The following is a 21,141-nucleotide window of genomic DNA, read 5'->3' as shown; positions in this document are numbered from 1 at the left end:
CAGATTTCATCACCTTGTCTGACCGCCTGCCAAGTTTTTTTTCTCACCTCAGGTGAAAGTAACTACGCGTTGAGTCATATTCCTGAAGTGTGTGTAGCGCACTGCAGTGTTGCAATAACACAAAGAGCTTCCACTCCCTCTCGTTAAAGGGGGAGTTGGCTCACTGCAGTAAACCCGACTGTATTGAGAATGATTCTCTGAGCATCGCAAAGTTAATAATACAGCTTCATAAGCATGATTATAAATTCATATTTTGTCAATACGAGCATGTTAAGACACATATTTACCACATTGAAGGGAAACAGACCCTAATTATCAGTACACACAAAGTACTCGTGAGTTAATGGATCACTGGAATTAGAATTTATCCTCTGGAGACCATGAATGTCTGAAAAAGTCCCATGTTGGAACATTAAAGATGGACAAGGCTTCTCCATTGGACATTTCCTTTTAACCAAGTTCTACCTACAGCATTTCTTAAATGAAAAATCATTTTATGTGAACAGAAACTTTAATGCTATATTTCCACGTAAGTTATTATTCTGTGTTAAGCCTCACCCAGAAACTTGGCAGCTTTACACTGAAAGGTCAAGATTGAGTAATTATCTGAAGTGTCATCATGCAGCGTGGTAACGTTAATCAACCAGATCATCAATTACATAACAAAGGAACATGGAGAACAACAATGAGGAAATGTCAGAGCTCGTGATTCACTTTACATTCTGCAGGTTGTATTTTGCTTCTATGGAACAAGATTCCAGACAAGAAAAAAAATTAAAATGCAGAAAATATTGTCTTTTCTGCAGCTTTTTTCATACGAGCTCCAAATCTTCCCATCATTCAAAATATCGTTCTGAAAATTATAACAAAAATATTAAAGAAATAATCCCAGAAAAACAGAAAATGAACACATTTGATTTGAATACAAGCAACGCAGATACTAACTTGGGTAATTTATGCAAAGGAATACGCTGAGATGAGAAAAAAGTGTATATAATATTTTCGGGAATTGGAACATGCAGTATAATAATATATTTTAAGCTTGTGTATAACCCAGTAAACTTCAGATGGTGCTACACAGCAGGAGGAAGCATATAGTACGTTAAAGAACGTCCTTTTGTCTACGAGCATAACAGACAACTGAAAACATCTACATCCATTCCACATTGAGCCATCTGTGGTGGGCGACAGTTTCTGTACGATCAGATTTTTGTGTTCCTGCTGTGTGGGCGACCGTGATGTCTCACTCCCTTTTCTTTTCTGTTGCGGCTGGATCAAAAGACACAAAGCAAGATATGGATCAGGTTGAGAGTAGAAACAATAGGTGATGAAAACCCGTTCTGATGCAGGATGGGACATGAACGAAACCAAAAAGTCATAACCCTAACCCCAATGCGTAAAATTGATGAGTCTCAATTGAGTCTAAAAAACAGGGGGGGTTGGGGGGGATGATTGGCAATTGGTGGAGCCCTGACCTGCAGACCTGCTAGTTCCAAATAGTGTCAAGACTCAAGATGTTTATAAGCAACTTTTAAAACTCTGAGTGTGAATCAGAAAGTCAAGGAGGTAACACACTCCAGTTGTGCTTTGTTATCTTGCCGTGTGTGCCTGTGTGTGCATGTCACCACAAATTCGCCAGTTGGTTTTGCATCTTGAGAGACGTCGGGTCCACACAGACTTGGCGGCGTCTCCACTCCAGTATTCTGGAGGAGAAACAAAAAACAACACACAATCGTCACAGTGACACAAATTGTTCATGTAAAAAGACATAAAAGACTTTTATTGTGAACAACAAAGTGGGTCATCGTGAAAAGAAAGGAGACATGTTCAAGTAGTCGTACTTTAATACCCTGTGAATATAACCAGATAATCTTACTCAGCGTTTATGTTGCAGCCTTCTCTGATGTCCTGCTGCCGGCATCGCACCAAACCTCCTCTTCTCACCATGAAATTCACCACACGCACTTTGGAGACCACCGTGCAGCAGCTAATCCGCCCTGCACGCACACAAACAAGTGCACGCAGGCGGAAGCGTCACCTGATATTCCACTTCAAATACCTCAGATAGCGTCTTGAAGGCTGCTGGCTCGTAACCTCAGGGGAACCAAAACCTGTCATGCAGCCAACATCCGTGTCGACTGCGTGGTAGAGATTTCAAATGAGGCCTGATTCTACAGCTACCAAATTATACAAAACACAAAAGAGATGATCTCTTATTTCAAATCATATTTCTAGCCACTTGATTAATTTAATTAAATCTCATGTGTGTGACTCCCTAAAACACAGATACTGTGCAGGTGAACAAAATGCAACAGGTGTAGGACTTACCGGCCGCCTGAGCCGCGGTGTGCAGGCTCGTACACATGACCAGCATAACCAGTCCCAGCGTGAGCAGAAGCTTCATCTCACCAGTGACCATAGGTTCTCACTACAGGAGCGGGGGGCCGTTCGTGAGGGGGAAGTGTCTATGCATTGTTTCGGTCACTCGTGGGATCCACTGCCAGACAGACTGGAGCTCAGAGGGAGGGATCGTGGTACTGTTATGGTTATTAAGGAGTTTTGAGTTACCTTCCATAATAGGTGCTTTCTGCAGGTTTGGCGATTGATACAAACAAGTATTTAAACACTTCCCGTAATAAACAGCGAGATGACCTTATTTGAAACGTGGTTATGCCCAAAGGTAACTTTTTCATGCTTTGTCACCAGGTGTGATTTACAGCTAGGTAACCAAAGAACTCAAGATCACGGCGGCCCTGTCTGAGTTGTTCTTCATCTGTGACAAACTGGGGAACCAATGAAACTTTAGCTCTTAGGTTTTCAACATGGCGTCCACATTTTGATTTAAACAAAAAGTTTAAAGCGGCATTGCTAGAACTTGTTTAGTTTTTGGCCACTTGGGGGCAGCAAAACAAGCTTCAGAAACACCAGTGTCACTTTATTAACTTTTGTAACAGAAGTATAACTAATGTATGATTTAACATTATTGGATAATGTGTTCTCAGCTTTGTTTTTGGTCTCGAGCTTCTCCAGAGGGAAACGTGGGAATCTTTAGCTGCTTCATCCATAAACGATAGTCGCTAAATTAGTCGAGTAGACAAAGACAAAGTTACGATAAAGAATGTTACGATAAAGAATGTATATTATATATTAATATAATATATAACTAACATATTTTCTTTATAGTTTGATTTAAGAAATTAGGCTTACAAAGGTAAACCAGGTCAGATTCAAGGTCCAGTTTTTTATCTGGAACGTTGAAGCTGATGACAGGCAAGTGGCTGCTCTCAGGCCAGCTATCTGTTTATATACCCAAGACCTTGAGGGGCTAAAAATAGCCAGTGAGCTAAAAATAGTAACAGATCATTAAAGTGGGACTGTCCAGACATGTGATTTTGTTGACAATGGAGAAGCATGTTCGGCCGTTTCCTTGTCGGTGACGCAACCGTGACACATGGGACACAGATCAAAGTGCTGCAATGTGCAGTGTCAGCAGAATGACCCTCTAGTTAACCTCACACGTCTGCATATGTGGATTTTCTTATGTAATGTGGATTTGTATTTGCTCCTGTATGGACAAAGTGAAACATGTTTTTTAGTTGTTTTATCCTGACGTGATCACATTCTTTCACTTGAGCGTAACAGTGACTTTCTCCTGCGTCTCCCATGTAATCATTATCAGATTACATGACTCGTCAGAACGGAGGGTTTCTATTTGATATTACATTTTTAATGTTAAACTCAAACCAGCCCAGAGGTAGAGTGATTCATAAAAAGGTGCGTAAGTTAATGGGATATTGCTGCTCATTTCACAATACTTCACACACTTTGCCTGTGAGGAGATTCCATCTGCCCACACTCAGAGGAACTCTTTCTTCTCTGTGGTGTCACACAAGGTGTGATTCATCCGCTCTCTGGATTATCAGCAGAATAGGTGCACAGTTTTCATGTCCAGTCATAACAGTGGGCAGATAGGGATTGTCTTTGATTTGATCCGCACACCAGCACAGTCAGCAGTTACATGTGAAGCAATCAAGGTGTGAGGAGTAGAAAAACTTGAAAGTAGTATTTGGACTCATACTGTAAGGGTCAAAAACTGCACTCTTAGCAAAAATTAAGATTGATAGGTGAAGTGAAATCATAAATAATGTGTTTGAAAGAATCAGCCCATGAGCTCATAGCCTGTATATAAGGATATGTAAACAAATATATATAATACACTTCCTCCCACTACCCAGAAAAGAGCCAAAATACTCCAGGACACGAACGCTGTCACCATGAGCCAATTAAGACGTCATCACATCAAGGTTTAGTTTCATTACTACTATTAAATTAATTATTAATAACTACTATTACTATTTGAGTTTGATGGGATCCTGAGCCTCATGTCGCCATACTGTCAAAATCCTTTTATTTTTACAAATGCAAACAATGAACGATGCCACTTGAAGTCCCTTAAATTCCCCAAATGGAGTTCCCACATCAGAAATAGATCAGCTGCTCAGGGACTAGAGCTGCTTTGTGAAGCGAGGGACCGGATTCGACCTCTGAGTACCTGTCCGGTCTCTGTTCAGGTTTATCTCACCTATTTACCCCTGAGATATCTTCTCCCACACGATTCTCATGTGAAGCAACCGTTTCTTTTCCCCAGGTCAGATTAGGACACGACACATAACAACCACACACTCACAAAGAGTTGTGTAGCGTTCCTGTAGTAATGATTCAATGTTAAATACCTAAATGTGAATGGAATTTGGTGTTGACACAAGGGACGATGAAGAGGAAGTCCTGCAGCTGGACGCGAACCTTAACACCTACGTGCTCACAAACAAAAAATATACTACTAAGTGTTCATAAGAAATTCAAATGAAAAATGTCATGTTTAGTGGGCTTATATTTGTAGTGCATATTCAATGAGATGCCGTTTCAAATAAAAATCTGAATCGGGCAGATTATAATATTCTAAAGGAGGTGGTCTTTTGCTTTTTAAGCTGTAACTTTTCTAGATGACATATTTTTTGTAGTTAGTTAAAATACTGCGTTACGTTTATTTCTCTTGAGCAGATACACGTAGATTATGAAGTTAAAATATATGTTCAATTGGCTTTGCTTTAAATGAAACAATTATTGTAAGTTCAATCATTTACTTCTTTTAAGTATGTTAGAACTTTCCTTACAGACATCAAGTGTCCAGTCAGTCAAGATTTCTAGAGGAGATTAAACCAGGGGTAACTGGCTGTGTTGTTCACCTGGAGGCAGAGATTCTCACATTATTTTCACATAATCCTACAATATATTATTTTCATAAACACATCAGTTAAAGACGCTTCAACCTGAGTTTCAGTCAAGTTTCAACTATTAATCTACGGCTCAGATCCTCCAAATACAAACCACTGACTCAGGAATGTTATTCAGGTCTGTGATGCGCTGTTACTTTTCGACATGGGGATCAAAGCGGGTCAGGTGGCAGTTAATCTTTTTTTTCCTGTTTTCTTGGCTCCGTTCCACCGCCTCGACAATCCCACTTAGATCCCGCCCAACAGGGGGAATTCCCACAGGCCTCTACTTAAGGGCCTCGCTCACTGGTTACCTGTCACACTCTCACCTAAGCGCCTCAAGCCTCACTCTGACACAGAACTGGCACAGCAAGCAACATGCGTCTCCTGGAAGCCTTCTGCACCCTCGTCCTCCTCAGCACCTTCATCTGCAGCACTCAGTCAGGTGAGGCCAGCTCCAGCAACCAATTCAAATGTTATATTATAAATACACAGAATATTTTCTGTAAATGTTGTGTTTGACAAGTTTGCTGACACAGAACTTTTGTCTGTATTTGCAGCGAGCTGCTGTCTGAGTTACACCAAGCGTATGCTGCCATGCGTACGGATAGTGGATTACAGCATCCAGACCATCAACAAGTCATGTGACATCAACGCCATCATGTAAGTAAACGGTCCGTCGTGACATCACGTCAACGAACTGAGAATTAGGACAAAAATGACGTTGTTGAATCTGAGGGAGAATTAAACATAGAAATGATAACATTTTGTTTGATGGACAATTTTGTGCAACAAGTCAATGTGCATTAGATGGAAACAGGCTGGGATGGTTAGGGTTAGGGTTAGGGTCACAAACATGTAACATGTGGATGCATCCAAATGTTTAAGTTTCATTTGCTGAAAAAACAGTGTGTGTTTATATATTGTTTGAATTTGGACCTGAAAATACACACGTGAGCTTTGACTTGTGTGCAACAGTGTGTGTAGAGGTCAGACTGCAGTTAATAAGTACCTGAGACACTCAGAGGTTAAAACATAAACTGGAATTAAAACACAAACAGGGAGTGAAACGTTATCTTTGGTGTTAATGACAACATTCCTGTGTTTTCTTTCTTTCCCACAGCTTCCATGTCCGAGGCAGGTTTGTGTGTGCCGACCCTTCACAGACCTGGACCCAGAGCAGGATGAGCTGTGTCGAGTGAGTATTTGAACAGTTGTGATTCTTATGAATGGTTTATTTTAATCACTTTTTAGTTTCTACACATTAATTAAAGCTTCTATTCAGACTATAAAATCTAACTGTTATAGAGCAACAGCGCCCTCTGCAGCTAACATGTTGTGATTTGTTGATCAAATGGTTTTCATGCAGAGTAAAAACAAAACCTATGAATGTCTCACTGAAGTAAACTCTTGTTTTGTTGTTACAGTGAAAAGAAGAAGAAGCAGGCTCAGATCATCAAAAAAAGAACTCCTGGATCAGCATGAACTCCTTAAAACAGTCTATTTATATATATATATTAGCGGCTCCTATATTTGTTTTTATTATAATTCTAACTGATAGGATTTTTGTTTGACTTTTTCTTATATATGTTCTGTTTTATAAACAGGGAAGAGTAGTAGCTGTAGCTACAGTGCCCTATCACCAAAAACCAAAACTAGAAATGAAATATTGCTTATGAAAAGTATGGCAATTTCTTTTTTTTCTTTTTGCTTAATTTTCCAACTCTGACAGTCCCATATTGTGGGTTTAAGTTTTGAATGTGATACACAACAATATGAATATTGAAAATTTTAAGTCATTAAAACAGATGTTTGACAAAACTTGTCTATGTTTGTTTGGATCTTTCTACATTCACAATGTCCGCACGAGTCCATTTATACCTATTCAACAATCATTTTTTATCTATATAGAACCTTTAACATGAATTTAAAGTTTGGCACAAAATTACACAGCATAGTAAATCGTGTACAATCAAAAATACTTACTTTACATAGTCATAACGAAGTGATAAAATGACATAAAAAATATTTTATCCTATTAATTGAAATTTTATTTATATGTAAATGAATACATGTATTTCTGATAAATGTACATGAACAGACGGTGCCAAGAAAACAGTGACTTACTCAAAAGTATCTACATTTGGGGAAATTGTACTTGGCTCCAACACTTGACTTAAAGTATTTAGTTACTGCTGGTTAATAGGCAGACATTAGTTTATCGCCTCAGAGTACATCACGAGCTGAGGGGAAACTTTCTGCAATTAATAAATTCTTGGCAGGAAGAAGTGATTTTGCTCACTTCCTCTTTGAGGTCAAGTGAACATCATACTGTACTGACACGAAAAGAGACTTCACACCACATCCCCGACACTTCCTCTCCCCTGCTGCCCTGGAGATACAGTAACAGACAATCTGTCCGGTTTATAGACTTCTGAGCATGAGATGCAGACAAGGGGTAGAAAACAAGATTTGCACAGAAAAATGCTTTTTTTTACGGGTTAAACAGCTCCCATGTTTATGGCTGATTCATTAATTCATCAAGCTTGCTGATCAATGCATTATTCTGCAATAAATAGTAAGGATATGCCTCTCTTGATAAATTCCATTTTTGTTGTTAGAAAAGAGCCCAATTAGAGGCCAAAATGTCTCATACCAGTCAATTATAGTGGCTGGAAACCTGAACCAGTGAGAGTTTCCACTCTATCGCTGATTATCCACCACATTGAGGGGGAAGCACTCGTCCACTCGATCCTCTCTGGTCCTCAGAGCCTGTCGCAGCTTCTCCCAGAACAGCTCGGGGTGGCCGGCGGCTCGAGGCCAGCTCAGGTAGCTCATCTTGTTCAGCAGTTTCTTCATGCGGTAGTAAGGAGACAGCTCCCTGTTGGGAATCTCCTCCAGGAAGACGAGGATCAGAACGTCCTTCTGCTCGTCGAACAGGCGGAAACTAGACGGGAGGAACAAGGTTGGTGGGACTTACGAAGGCAAAACAGGAACTGCGTGTGAAAGTCTTGTTATATCTGATTCTGAGGTCGATAAAAACATGCTATGAAATCATGTATTTCCTGTAAATGAAACTAAGAAAGGCTGGAGGCCTTGCCACTCGGGCATTGAGCCCAGCGGCTGGTGGCCTGGTATCTGAAAACAGTCAGAGTCCGTGTTTTCGGTACTCAAAACCACAAATATATAATCTATCAATACCTCCATTGTTATCATTATGTTAAGCTTTGATAACCATGTGTAGATTTGAATTCACTATCTGTATGGAGGACTAACGTTACACTTCATGCATCACACGGTCTGGGAGCTGACACATTACCTGGCGACCTGCATCTCTCTGGAGCACCACTCACTCTCCAGGTACCTGCGGCTGATCACACAGATGGTCTTCCTGCTTCCATAGATGGCGTCTACGATGTTATCCACGATGGGTTTACCTGAGGATAGGAAAACTTAAATGTTAATGCTGCTGAGAACGATTCTATGCCACCCTAACTTCTAATTCACCATAAACTCGTTCTCTTGCGATCAGTATTTCAGATGCTTCATTAAGGCTCGTTTATGCTCAACATTAATATGGAAATGGACAGAACCGTCTGGATTTGCACAAAACAGATCTTTAAAATCCAATCACATCAGTTGAATACATTGTGAAGCACATATTAAAGCGCGCCTGGAGCAAAGAGGGTGTTAAATCTCACCTGGCATGAAATCTCGATGGTGCAGACACAGTTTCCAGCCCTGCTCTCCCTCCAGTTTGGGCAGCAGCTCTCTCATGATCCAGGGCTCGTCATTAGCGTTGTAGGAGACAAAGGCGTCGTACTGATTGGGAGGTGTCTTGTTTTTATGCTTTGTGTCGAAGAGCATAGCCAAGAAGAAGTAGTATGCATAGGCCAGGTGCCACCTCAGGAAATGGTAGATGAAGGACGCCAGCATAAACACGAGGATTGCACACGTGGTGGAGATAAACATGATGAATGCTTTGTCCACGGAGCAGAGATGAATGTCGAGTTCCAGGAGTTTCATGCCTTTAAGGTTCACAGGATAGTTGCACTTAAAGTTATAGGCGTCATAAACCTGAGTTTGGTTGTTGTTTTGTACCCACTGGATGAACCAGGCGTTATCACAGTCACAGGTAAAACCGTTCCCTTGAAAATCTGCAAAAACTAGACTTGGCATGGATTTTATTATATCTTCACTGATAACTGAATATTCATTCTTTCTCGCCTGCACGAACTCCAGCTTGGTAAGGTGGGCATCTGTTAGATAGTCCAGAGATGTAAGACTTGTTCTGGAAATGTAAAGGCTTTTAAGGTTTGGAATCTGGGAAAACCAGTCTGGGGAGAGATCCTTAAGTTCATTTGAGCTGATGTCGAGGTTCGTCAGCTGTGGCGTGTCATTAAACATGTCTTTGTGCAAGGAGACAAGGTGAATGTCCCTGATGTTGAAATCCAACAGATTGGTCAAACCTTGCAGTAAGTTACTAGGCAGTAGAGATCCCCCCTTGCCGTGTTGGGTAGGCATAGCCAACATCTCCAGACGGGACAGCCGAGAAAACGGCGCACGAGGCAAAGATGTACTAGTGCGATATTTAATGTGATTGTCCCTCAGCTCCAAACTTCTCAAATTTATCAGATCATTGAAGACACCTTTGCTTACGTCGTTTTCTCTGATCAGATTTATCTGTAGCAGGAGATCTGTGAGATTTGTCAATCCAACGAAACTCCCACTTTCAAGTTTAGATATTTGATTTTCATGCAATGACAAGTTCTGGAGGGACCCCAAGCCGCTGAATTCCCCATGTTTAATGGTAGTGAGTTTATTTGTGTTTAAGAGCAGTTGTTTAAGATATGGCAAGGGACTTTTGAAAGCACCATTTAAATTGGACAAACGGTTGCTCTGCAGCTTTAGAACTTGCAGTCGTACTAAATCCTTGAAAACGCAATCTGCGAGAGCTGCGATTGAATTCTGATAAAGGTTTAGTTGTTTCAGCTTTGTCCGATTGGCAAAGTCATCACATCCAAGTTTGGTTATATTGTTGGAGCTGAGATCCAACTCTGACAGACTTGATAGATTCCTTGTCGCCCATGGAACCGATAAAAGTTTGTTGCCACTCAGACTCAAGATCTTTAGACTGTGCAGAGATCTGAACGCATCGTCTCTGATGGATTTGATCTTATTCTTTGTTAAATCGATCTCTTTTACATTGAAGCACAACTTGAACAAATCTGAACTAACATAAAAGAGTTTGTTGCGGCGGAGCTGCAGCACTGACAGTGTTGGGATGGTGCAGGCAGTTTGAACTAGCTCTGTGAGGTTTGTCTTCATATCATTCAACCTCAGAGATGTGAGTGAGGAGTTTACCATCCACAGCAATGTTTTCATGTCAGTTAACTTCATTCGAAGTCCACTAATATCAAGAGTAGACACTCGGCTTAAGAAAGTCTTGTTACGCACGTCCCAGATCATCGGAGTCTCTCCGGGATCTCCGCCGATGGTGAACCAGGTGAGATTTGGAAAAACGTTTGCAGTGATCCGAAAATCTGTGATTCGATTCAGGGACAAGTCGAGGTATTTAAGTACCACTGAGCTGTTGGTCAGTTCCTCTGAGTGAAAAGTGGTTAAACCGTTGCTTCTGAGATACAGTTCACGCAGATTTGGCAGATGCTGTAATATTGATTTGACTTTCGTGATGTGTTTCAGTTTGTTTTTGGAAAAGTCCAACACCTTTAAGCTTTTCAGGGGCTGGAAGGTTGTCTCTGCCACAGTTTGGATGCTGTTGCTAAAGACTCTGAGCTCTGTGAGGTTGCTCAGACCGAGAAAAAGATCCGCTCTAAGTTCCGAAAGTCTGTTATTATTTAGATTTAACTTGTTCAGGGAAATCAGATTGGCGAAGGCACCGTCGTCTATCAGAGAAATGGAGTTGCGGTTGAGGTCCAGCTGTGTCAAACCTGGTAGATTTTCAAAATCCAACATGTGTACTCTTGAAATCCTGTTTGCAGACAAGTCAAAACCTTTAACCGCTGAGGGAATATCTTGAGGAACAGCTGTGAGTTGCATCTTGTTACATATGGCAATGTTGTAGCTGATTTTGCAGGACTTCATTGCAAATCCTGAGATCGGAGCGAGCAAACTGCTGATATTCAGCAAAAAGAAAAAAGTGATGAGTCGGACATTTTTTCTTCCTCCGGATTCTGTTTCATCCGTTTTCACTCCAGGACCCATTTTTAAATCCTGTTTACAGAGCGAAATCTGTCCAATAGGGAATTCCACTTCTTAGTCCAGTTGGTGATAAAGAACTGAAAATTCAATAAAACACACAAACTCATAATATTACAATAAAGGGAGTATAAACAAGACTGATTCAATATATCTTGAGGGAACAGACACCTAAGAGGAATAATGGTTTGATACTTACTGTGTCAAATAAAGAAGAAATTAATCAGCCAACTTAAATCCACCATCCAGTCTTGTAGCTTAATTATCTTCACCCAAAAAATGTAATTGTCAAATAAAAAATTAGGGTAAAAATTAGATCTCCTTCTGGTAAATAGTGTGAATGAGAGAAATGTTTGTCTCGCTTGCCTCCGCCCTTCATCTCTTTTTATATCCGATGGGGGTTTTTTAGGAAGTGAAAGTTGTTGGCAGGGTTGGACATCTGACTGCTGAAGTTTAACATTCACTAGGCAAAAACATGAATCATGTTAAATTTGTAGTTTTTGGTGATACTTCATTCAGCGTAAGGTTCTTATAGAGGGCATGTGTATTGTCCGACCAGTCCAGTTTGTTGTTGAGGTGAACACCCAGGAATTTGTAGTTCTTCACCACCTCTATGTCCAATCCCTGGATGTTCACTGGTGTTAAGTTGGATGCTTTTTTCCGGAAGTTCACGATCATCTCCTTCGTCATGCTGGTGTTCAGCTGAAGCTGGTTCAGCTCACTCCAGCTGACGAAGTCTGTGATGACCGCCCTGTTGTTTCTGAATTCCCTCCATGTCTTTCTTACAAGTTCAAGAAGAGAGTCTGTTCTTGAAAACCAGCTCTTCCCCTTTGTTGTGCGGTAAGAATCAAGTGTAGAGAGACTCAATGGCTGCGCTGAGCTGGTTCCCAGTTCAGGGGCTGCATCCTTTGGACCAGGCCGTCTGATTTCGGTTCTGCCTTTGTGGTTTATGGCCTTGTCTTCATCTACTCCCTTGTAAACTGAGTCCTCTGATGATCATGGAACAGTGTTGAAAGGCCATAGTTTCCCTTATGAATAATACGTACTGTAGTGATATAGTAAATTTCAAAATGATGAAATGATGTCACAGGATGAAAATGTCCCTTCTCGTTTGCTGACGTTCATCACAACAGTGACTCAGCGATGATTCTAAATCACAACAAAAGTAAAACCATAAAGATTTAAATAACAACTTGTAAATTAAAGTTTGGTCCTTTTGTTGTTATGGAATCAGAAAAGCTATCGGTTTACAGATGGCACATTTATTATGGGAAGTAATCTTATCCCCTTATTCCGGCCCTCGTTTCTCCTTTTCACTTCCCTGTTCATGTACGATTACTCATTTGGTTGCTAAACTGAGTCATTGTGTCCCTTTGTCATCTATGAACTGTCCTGTCACCTTAAAGATTGAGGCCAGTGACAATAACAAAACACTTGAGCCACGTTAAAAGAATAAATAAAGTAAACAAATGCTTCAAACATACGTAAACTCCAATCTGAGCCTTTTCGTGACGTTTAAAAGTAAGTTTGTAACGTGAAGTTATTGCATTATTTTATTTCACAAGCTCTGATTAGACAAACAGGGCGATGGCGTTGACAGGTGAGGAAATATTGACTTCTGCATTTGGTTCCCTTCTTTCTTCAATTTGTCCTTTTATGCTAAGCTAATCAGTAACTAGTGATCTAGTTGCTGACTGCGTCTACAACATGTGGACATGTTTTAAACCTCTCGTCTCTAGTTCATAGCAGAGGTGTAAAGTAATTAATTACATTTACTCACGTTACTGTAATTGAGTAGTTTTTTGTGTACTTTGTAATTTTTTGAGTATTTTTTGAAATGGGGTAATTTTACTTTTACTTTTACTTTTGATTTTGACTGAAGTATTGTTCTTCGGTACATTGGAAATTACTTCCGTTACTGAGTAAAAAAAAATAACATAGTTCAAGGTGCAAGGCAATACTCACTGCAGTGGTAGACAGTGGTAGACAGTGTTGTGCATGAACGAGTTCAAAAGACCGCGTTCATTCCAACAACGTGGCTGGCTGCCAGTAGCGATATTTTCCGTATTCTTCAGGAAGTGCCTTTTCAAAATAAAAGAAAGCATTTCAAAATAAATGTATCAAAACTTTGATTTGTTGTGCCTTTTGCTTGCAGGGTATGACTAAATAAAAAAGCTAAATTAGCAATAATAAAACAAAATAAGAAAATTAATTTATTTTATGGCTTGATTTGTCCTCCCAAAAGTTCTTAAATGTTGTGTTGACATGTTAAATGTTTAATGTTGGATATGTTTAATATCATTGCACTTATATTTGTAGAGATTCTCCTTTAATTTAAAATAACTGCTTTTGGATTGGATTTGGGTCCCCTTGTCCTTTTTTGCACTGTATAGGAGCAGCCCCCATCAAGCTTATGGAAGTACCTAAGTAACTTTTACTTTAAGTACATTTTAAATGAACTACTTTTTACTTTTGCTTGAGTAGATTTTTAGATGGGTACTTTTACTTGTACTTAACTAAAATCTCATCAAAGTAAAGGTACTTTTACTTGAGTAAAATATTTCAGTACTTTTTACACCTCTGGCCAAAATATCCTTGATACGAATGCTGGCATAAGAGGCCAATCTTCTGATGTGCTCTGAATACATCACTCCAAACATTACGTTTCCAGCTGCAGCGGAGCTTGAACATCATCGTTTTCCCTTTTCACCAGCAGAGGTCACAGTTGGGAAAGGAAACGCTAACCAGCCTCCCTCTGTCCAATGGATAACAGCCTCTACAGTGTGTGTCCGTGTGTGTGTGTGTGTGTTTGTGTGTGTGTATGCATACATCCACCTACAGAGGAGATGACGCAGCAGTGAATCAGAACACTAGAAACCAGATCTGATTTTTATCTCCAGTGATTCTTGTTTCTTCCGTTTGTTGCAGCTAAACTGTGTCTGCAGTGAACTTGTGTGACTTTGTTTCAGCTTGTTTGAAATGTGACTGAAATGCATGAAGGGGTGAGATGGTCCTCCTTTAACACACACATACACACACACACACACGCACAAATATTTGTACACAACACGTAGTCTTTTAATAATGGGACGAACTTAGAATCCCTGTTGGGCCTTGGCAGAGTTATGAGCTCTACTGAGGGACATTCTCGTTCATTTGTTTGTATCATTGTGAACAGGATTACACAAAAACTACTGGATGGATTTCCATGGAATAGGGTGGAAGGATGGAACTAAAACCAAAAAAGAACCTATTGAATTTTGGGGTAAATCCTGAAAATACTTGAACCGCTGTCTTTAACATTATGAGACGGGTTGTTTTTAAACAATTTCACGGATTTCACTGTGAATATTCCAATAGATCCTGATGAAAATATCCGGTCTGATATTTGTGAGTGTGCGATTTGGTGCAGCTCAATTGAATTGAAGGGGACTGCAGGGCCTGTAGTCTCAACGTCATCCTAGTTTGATCTGAAATTGAATTAGCCGGACGAACAAAACAATGCGGAAGCGTCCAAACCCTCCCGATCTGGACTTTAGGCTCCCTCCATCACTGGGAGCTAATGAGATGTAAATGCAGATAAATGATCTGATGGAGTGGAGGTGTGGGAGGTGGAGAGGTTGGCTGAGGAATTAAGTTTCCTCACACAGCGGAAAGTGAGTCCATACATCATGTCGACGTGTTCCCAGAGGTGATGCTCAATTCAATTAAAAAGTTTGATGTTTGCAAGTCATTAAAATCTAAAATAACATCTCTCTCGCTCTCTCCCCCCCCCCCCTTGTATAACACACCCCACACTCCTCTCCCTGTCACTCACACACATCCTTATTAAACATCTTCTGAGAATATATCTTCCCTCATATCTCCACGGTTCTATCGTCTCCCAGAGGGAATGCACTGATGTGTAGTGCGCGTGGAGCCACCCACTGGGTGCACGGCATAATCATATCTGGAGAGAGAGAGAGAGAGAGAGAAAGAGGGAGGGAGGGAGGCAGAGAGAGAGTGAGAGAGAGGGAGAGAGGGAAGGGAAGGGAAGGGAGGGAGAGAGAGGTGCAGTCGTATATGTGGAGTCCGGTCTGACTTATCCACAGTGTCCTCCACTGCTGCTGCTGGTGACGGAGCGGTTGCGCACACACACCTACACACACTCCTCTCCATCTCTGTCGCACATGCACGCACACACGCACACGCACACACACACACACCGGGAAGCCAGGATCGGGCTGATGCACTAAAGAGAGAGAGAGAGAGAGACGGAGAGAGAGTCGACACATGTCAGACGGGATCGCGCAGGGGAATGTACCGGATTCCGCTGCACACACGCCCGGGCTGTCCCGCTGCTGCGCTGCGTTAACGGGACACGACACCGGACCGTGCCAGGGGCGACAGGGGGCCCGGACCGGGGATAGTGTGAGGGGAGGGGTGGGGGTGGGGGGGGACAGAAGGAGTCACCTGGCTGCAGATCGAGGGAGGGGAGGGAGACAGGGAGGGGTCGCGGGGAGGTGTGTGCCCGCCTCACGGAGCTCTGTTCTCGGCTTGGCGACGCCGCTTGCGCGCAAAGGAGACTCCGCGCAAAGTTTCCTCGATGGCGCTGGTGATGGAGCCGGTGAGCAAATGGAGCACGAGCCAGGTGGTGGACTGGATGAAAGGTACATACACACACAAACACACACACACACACACACACACAAACACACACACACACACATCACTAATGAAAATAATTGATTACACTCATGGATGCGCATACACACACTGAATGATCGTGACATTAATGAAGACAGAGGCGATGTTATGTTGCGTGGGAGCTGTGTGTGTGTGTGTGTGTGTGTCTCCATGCATCATCCAGGCACCTGATGATCACTGGGTGATGATGGTGGTGATGTAATGTGAAAGTAGCTGGAGGAGAATCAGTCAAACTTCAATGCTGAGTGCAGGGGCGGCTGTAAGAACTTTAGATTCAAGAGGGGTGGGGGGGGGGCACATTTTGCAAACAAATAGAAAATATGTTGCAGCTCAGATTTTAAATGGAAAACTAATAGGCACATCTATGAAGTGACAGTTGCGTCGTTAAGTACGACATTTTGCTTGAGGATTAACGATAAATTAACTTTTAAGGGATTTTATCGACTGTGTATTGCAGTGCCTCCAGGGACCAGCACAGAAGGTGGCGGCAATGCCGTTGGTGGCCACCCGACAGTATTACAACCATAGAAGAAGAAGAAGTGTTCCTATGACACACAACTCAGATTGTCACATCATTAACTAATTAGCCTCGCTTTACGAATAACTCTTACATACACTGGAGGCTTCATCCAAAATGCTGTTGACTCATTTTGAATGGGGTGATGTCATATGTTGCCAAACGGCATTTTGGTTCCGCCATACCCTCCAATCAAATCGTGTTTAAACCAACAAGTTCAATTGCCAGCCAATCAGTTCACATTGATACTGAAGATGAGGTAGCTGGCTGACCTAGTGTGTGTTAGTGAGTTTGAGGATTTGACATCCTGTGTACTTCTCTTTAGCATTGTATTGATAGCTAGCATCCATGTTAGCCTGAAAGCAAGCTATGTTGTGTGTACCAAGCAGGAAACTGTGATTGTTGTCGTTATGATGATTGCACTGGCACAAAGCGTTGGCTACTCCCACCTTCAACCCTAACCCTATGTCTTTGTTACAGTGTGTGGCATTTTGTCACTGTTGGTGTTTAATATAATTGTGTGTCTGTGTAGTCCCTCGACTTTCCAACAAGAAATGTTAACGCTGCCTGAGCGTCCTCTTTAACTCAGACCTCATCTTATATTGTTGCCCCCCCCCGTGATGCAGCCTTTGCTTGTTTACACTGAACTAAACAGAGCTGGCATGATGCCGCCCCCGTGTGTGATTTTACATAGCGTGCTGGAATCAGAGGCGTGACATGTAGCATTGGTGTCTGTTTGGTTTCGTGACTACCTCAGCTGCTGGTTCAAAGCTAGAACAATGGCCCCAAATTCTTTGTTCGCAAAATTCCCACCTTGAACGGGCCTTATACAGCGATCCTCTCACTCTCACACCCTGGGATCAGGGGGGGGGGGCACCAGGGAGCTGGGCTTCTCCTCTGACTGAGAAAAGAGGCTTTGAGCGTGAAACGACTGATAAACTAGGATTGAGGTAGATTTACTCATCTTTTTAGTCTTAAAGCTTCTTTTTAGATACTAAAAGATGCTCATTCCTGTCATCTAAAGAGTGATTAGTGAGTAGGGAAGAAAAAGAAATCAATAAAAAACACACAAAAAGCCTAAATTAGTGTTTTAATATTTTACAAATAGTGAAAGAGCTACCCAAATGCATTATGCTGCTTGACAATGCATTTTTTATATCTTTGCTGTGGTTAATGGTTCAACGTAGACGATACGACACACCAATCAATCACCTTCCCCTCATAAAACGTTTTCAGTTTGACTTGTTGCCAACATAATTTTAAAGACCTGTACGTTGGCTCATCCCAGCGTCGGTATCCGCCAGGCTTCCCCCGAGGACACCTGCCAAAAGGAGACCTGTCTCGGTGGAGACCGGCCCATTTATGAGATTTATTAACAAAATGAATCTACTTTAAATTAACAGTTAAGAGTTTTAGCCGTGCTGCCAATACTGCGAGTTCCATTAAGCAATTAATACACGTCCAATTTGGAGGAAATGGCTTCGACGTGAAGGTCATTTCAAAAGGGTCCATTCAGTTCATAAAAGCAGTTAAGGCTTCTTCAGAGGCTGTAAGTCTTTCTAGTTGAAAGCAGTGGACAGTGTCATGACAATCCTAAAATCTCCTCCATGCTCCCAGCTGTTGACATTTCCTGAAGTCACCTCAGCGCCGGAAGGAACTTTATCGAGTCGGTGTCACTCGGTGCTAAAACAATATTTGTGGTCGGCTCTTTAAAGTGATCTCCCGCCCCAACGTCGAGATTCTCTCTGTCAAACCCTCATTCACCTCCAAGCGTAAAAAGCAGGTTGTAAAATGTGAGCAGTTGTTTGGATTCACAGCAGCTCTAATAACCTCCAGTGTGTTTTCACTGCACATATTTTGACATGTCACAGCACATACTTCACAATGGATTAATTCTGTTGATTGTCTCTGTAAATATCTTGATATTTCATGACAGTGAAACAGCCTGTAGGTTTATACCATGACACTGGACCAGTATCACCATTAAAACACATTTTACTTAACATTGTACCATGACAAAGATCTGTGCTACCTTTTGGAAACACATACTGAACAGGCCATCTTGAACTGGACGGTTGTTTTCCTTCGTTAGGGAGAACGGTTCTAATATTGATGCAGATTATTATATGTTTTGTTCGGTCGCTCTCACATCACATCTCTCTCTCCTCATGATGTCAGGGCCTGTAATTTATCGCCTCTCCTCATGCTCAGCTGTCAGCTTGAAATGATGGACCAACCTTGTCCCTTCTTTGCTGTCAGTCGTCTGGCGTTGGTTTCACGACGAGCTGTAGATCTTCTCTTTTATGACAAAACACCTTCCGTCTATTGGACGAACATTTGTTTTGTTATTCCTGCTGGACGCGGTTTGGACATAAGGTCAATAGGTCACGATGTCCCTCCTTCTGTACCAGGAGAAGATATTTAACTGGTTTCACAATTTCAAATTCATTTCTGACCAGTTGTTTCTTGCAGTAAAGGCCTTTTTCATTAATCTGTAATGACAGCGCCCCCATCAGGCCAGTGAGTATAAAGTTGGAAACACATCAAAAGTGTTATTTATTCATTCTTTTGCAAATTTGACTTTTTGAACTTACAAGTTGGGGCGTAGCATCGAGATGCATCATCGCTCTATGATCCACCAAACACAACCACGTCCAAAGAAAGATGACTAACGCAACTAATATTAGGAAACATGTTGCGTGTTCTCCATCATGTATGTTTCATGCATATAAAAGCACATCAGGGAATTTATTCTGACTCACATGCCTCAATTAAATAAAAATGTAGAAATTTACATGATGTACTTTTCTCAGATCCTCATCATCGGATGGGTTATCGCTCGATCATGTGCATATGGCATGTGTTTATAAGTGCCCCTCTGTGTGGGTGTGTGTGTGTGTTTATATATGTGTGTTTGTGGGTGGATGGTGAGTTGCTCGTCTCAGACCGTCTGTGCAGAACAGCTGACAGACTACCCCCCCCCCCCCCCGCCCGGAACAGAAGGCTCCACCCGGGTCCTCGGACAACGCACACACACACACACACACACACACACACACACACACACACACACACAATACACGTGGCATGCCTTAGTGTGGTATTCGGTTAACTCTGGGTCTCTGGGGTGTGGCTGTGGCGACAGGGGTGAAACGGGATATACAGTATTCGGATACTGTGTGTGTGTTTGTGTGTGTGTATGTGTGAGGTTGTGTGTGTGTGTGTGTGTGTGTGTGTGTGTACCATAACATACAGATCGCATATACCACAGACGTTTGGGGCCAAAAGGTCTGGGCATTGTCGACTTGGCGACAGTGTTGCGTTGGCACGACTGATGGGAGTGGAACACTTCAATAGTAATGTGAGATCCTACTGTACATTGGAAGGAATGGTGGGAACTCTTGTTCCCTCACGTTCAGATCACACAAGAAGCCAGGGAACACTTTACCTAATTTTTTCGGTACTGATTTAATTGCTGGACGCGACAACAGACTCTTGAGAATGCTAAACATTTGTCAGCTTCCGCCTGAAGAGCCGGGGCCCGGTGTTTGTTGGTTCATTTGTGTGCGAGGCGTGAACATGTGGTGCTTTGGGAAATTAGGTCTGAAGTGCTTCAGTCACTCGGAGGCCAAAGAGTCCGGGCGAGCATGTAAAAGTCGCGGCGGCATGACGCGGCTCTGTCCATTTACATGCTGCCACCGGCGGCTCAGTGATTTCAAACAGTTTCTGTTTTGTTCAATTATTGTTGAACCTTGTGCTGCCAGCGCACTCAACAAGAACCAAGTACAGGAGTTTATAAAGTTTTCCTAATGGAGACAGATGCATGAAGGTTACCTGTTTGGCATTTCAGCCGGTTTGAACTTGCACTCTGCTGACAACTCTAACATTTTGTAGTGGAAGAATAATGTCATGTATATATATCTGTGTCTTCTACATGGATCATCATCTGGCTCCCGACTTGCTTTGGCCTTTGGTCTTTAAAGTACATGTGCTTGGCAGTGAATTGCATATTTAAAATCCTTTGTCTGGTTTTGTGCTGACTTTTGAAACACTTTTCATGCATGAGGCATTTGCTCTTTTGTTTTCTAGCTTGTCTAATTACGTTGGCACAAGACTGATGTGATAGTCATAAATTACCCGTGGATGAGTTTCCCCCAGTCTGTTTCCCCAGTCTGACATTGGGATTCAAACTGGCAACCTCCTTGTCACAAACTCACCTCAAATAGCTTCGGGCTTCCGACATCCTGCAGATGCAGATCTCAGGGACACAGTGAGCGCTCGTCTAACTTTTATTGTTCGAAGCTTCAGTGTTTGGAGCAGATGACACATAACCCAACAGAGAGGGCCAGGTCTTTTATAGAACTCTCCAACATCCCAGAAGTCACCGCAAAATCAAGTTTTATTATGTGTGTGTGTGTGTGTGTGTGTGTGTGTGTGTGTGTGTTT

At 42.0% G+C, this 21,141-nt stretch overlaps 3 protein-coding genes and 1 long non-coding RNA gene across 6 annotated transcripts in view; 2 read left to right on the top strand and 2 right to left on the bottom strand.

Moving 5' to 3' along the window:
• Positions 1 to 559: 559 nt before the first annotated feature.
• On the bottom strand, positions 560 to 1,992 carry LOC133933009 (uncharacterized). The gene is made up of 3 exons (XR_009912014.1): positions 1,877 to 1,992; positions 1,626 to 1,703; positions 560 to 1,269 (listed from the first exon to the last, which is right to left on the bottom strand). It is a non-coding gene; the product is annotated as an uncharacterized LOC133933009 (long non-coding RNA).
• A 3,615-nt stretch (positions 1,993 to 5,607) lies between these two features.
• ccl20b (chemokine (C-C motif) ligand 20b) lies at positions 5,608 to 7,048 on the top strand. The gene is made up of 4 exons (XM_062379757.1): positions 5,608 to 5,718; positions 5,834 to 5,936; positions 6,397 to 6,471; positions 6,701 to 7,048. Exons 1-4 carry the CDS (start codon positions 5,652 to 5,654, stop codon positions 6,756 to 6,758), a joined length of 303 nt encoding a protein of 100 aa, XP_062235741.1. The 5' UTR covers positions 5,608 to 5,651; the 3' UTR covers positions 6,759 to 7,048.
• A 30-nt stretch (positions 7,049 to 7,078) lies between these two features.
• Positions 7,079 to 13,561, bottom strand: tlr22 (toll-like receptor 22). 2 transcript variants are annotated; one of them, XM_062379756.1, is made up of 4 exons: positions 13,458 to 13,561; positions 8,975 to 9,177; positions 8,593 to 8,710; positions 7,079 to 8,220 (listed from the first exon to the last, which is right to left on the bottom strand). In XM_062379756.1, the coding sequence occupies exons 1-4, from the start codon at positions 13,490 to 13,492 to the stop codon at positions 7,977 to 7,979; spliced, it is 600 nt and encodes a 199-aa protein (XP_062235740.1). In that variant the 5' UTR covers positions 13,493 to 13,561; the 3' UTR covers positions 7,079 to 7,976. The 2 variants fall into 2 exon arrangements, with proteins under 2 accessions (XP_062235740.1, XP_062235739.1); XM_062379755.1 differs by lacking the exon at positions 13,458 to 13,561 and adding an exon at positions 11,692 to 11,848 and having other exon boundaries at positions 8,975 to 11,572.
• Positions 13,562 to 15,996: 2,435 nt separating this feature from the next.
• Positions 15,997 to 21,141, top strand: part of cnksr2a (connector enhancer of kinase suppressor of Ras 2a) — a 35,261-nt gene continuing 30,116 nt past the window's right edge. For both annotated transcript variants that reach the window (XM_062379915.1, XM_062379914.1), the window contains exon 1: positions 15,997 to 16,141. In XM_062379915.1, the coding sequence (XP_062235899.1) occupies positions 16,078 to 16,141 (64 nt within the window). In that variant the 5' untranslated portion in view covers positions 15,997 to 16,077. The remainder of the gene's footprint in view (positions 16,142 to 21,141) is intronic.

This window comes from Platichthys flesus, chromosome 21 (genome assembly GCF_949316205.1).
Source record: "Platichthys flesus chromosome 21, fPlaFle2.1, whole genome shotgun sequence".
Taxonomy (NCBI): domain Eukaryota; kingdom Metazoa; phylum Chordata; class Actinopteri; order Pleuronectiformes; family Pleuronectidae; genus Platichthys; species Platichthys flesus.
Note: the sequence above shows the minus strand (reverse complement) of the source record. Positions and strands in the feature narration are given on the sequence as shown.

Excerpts from the sequence above, each read along its gene's own strand:
- ccl20b (XM_062379757.1), top strand. The coding sequence starts at position 5,652 with ATGCGTCTCCTGGAAGCCTTCTGCACCCTCGTCCTCCTCAGCACCTTC. Across the intron at positions 5,719-5,833 it reads CATCTGCAGCACTCAGTCAG|CGAGCTGCTGTCTGAGTTAC; the intron begins GTGAGGCCAGCT and ends CTGTATTTGCAG. Across the intron at positions 5,937-6,396 it reads TGTGACATCAACGCCATCAT|CTTCCATGTCCGAGGCAGGT; the intron begins GTAAGTAAACGG and ends TCTTTCCCACAG.
- tlr22 (XM_062379755.1), bottom strand. The coding sequence starts at position 11,498 with ATGGGTCCTGGAGTGAAAACGGATGAAACAGAATCCGGAGGAAGAAAA. Across the intron at positions 8,711-8,974 it reads CCATCGAGATTTCATGCCAG|GTAAACCCATCGTGGATAAC; the intron begins GTGAGATTTAAC and ends TCCTATCCTCAG. Across the intron at positions 8,221-8,592 it reads AGAGAGATGCAGGTCGCCAG|TTTCCGCCTGTTCGACGAGC; the intron begins GTAATGTGTCAG and ends CCTCCCGTCTAG.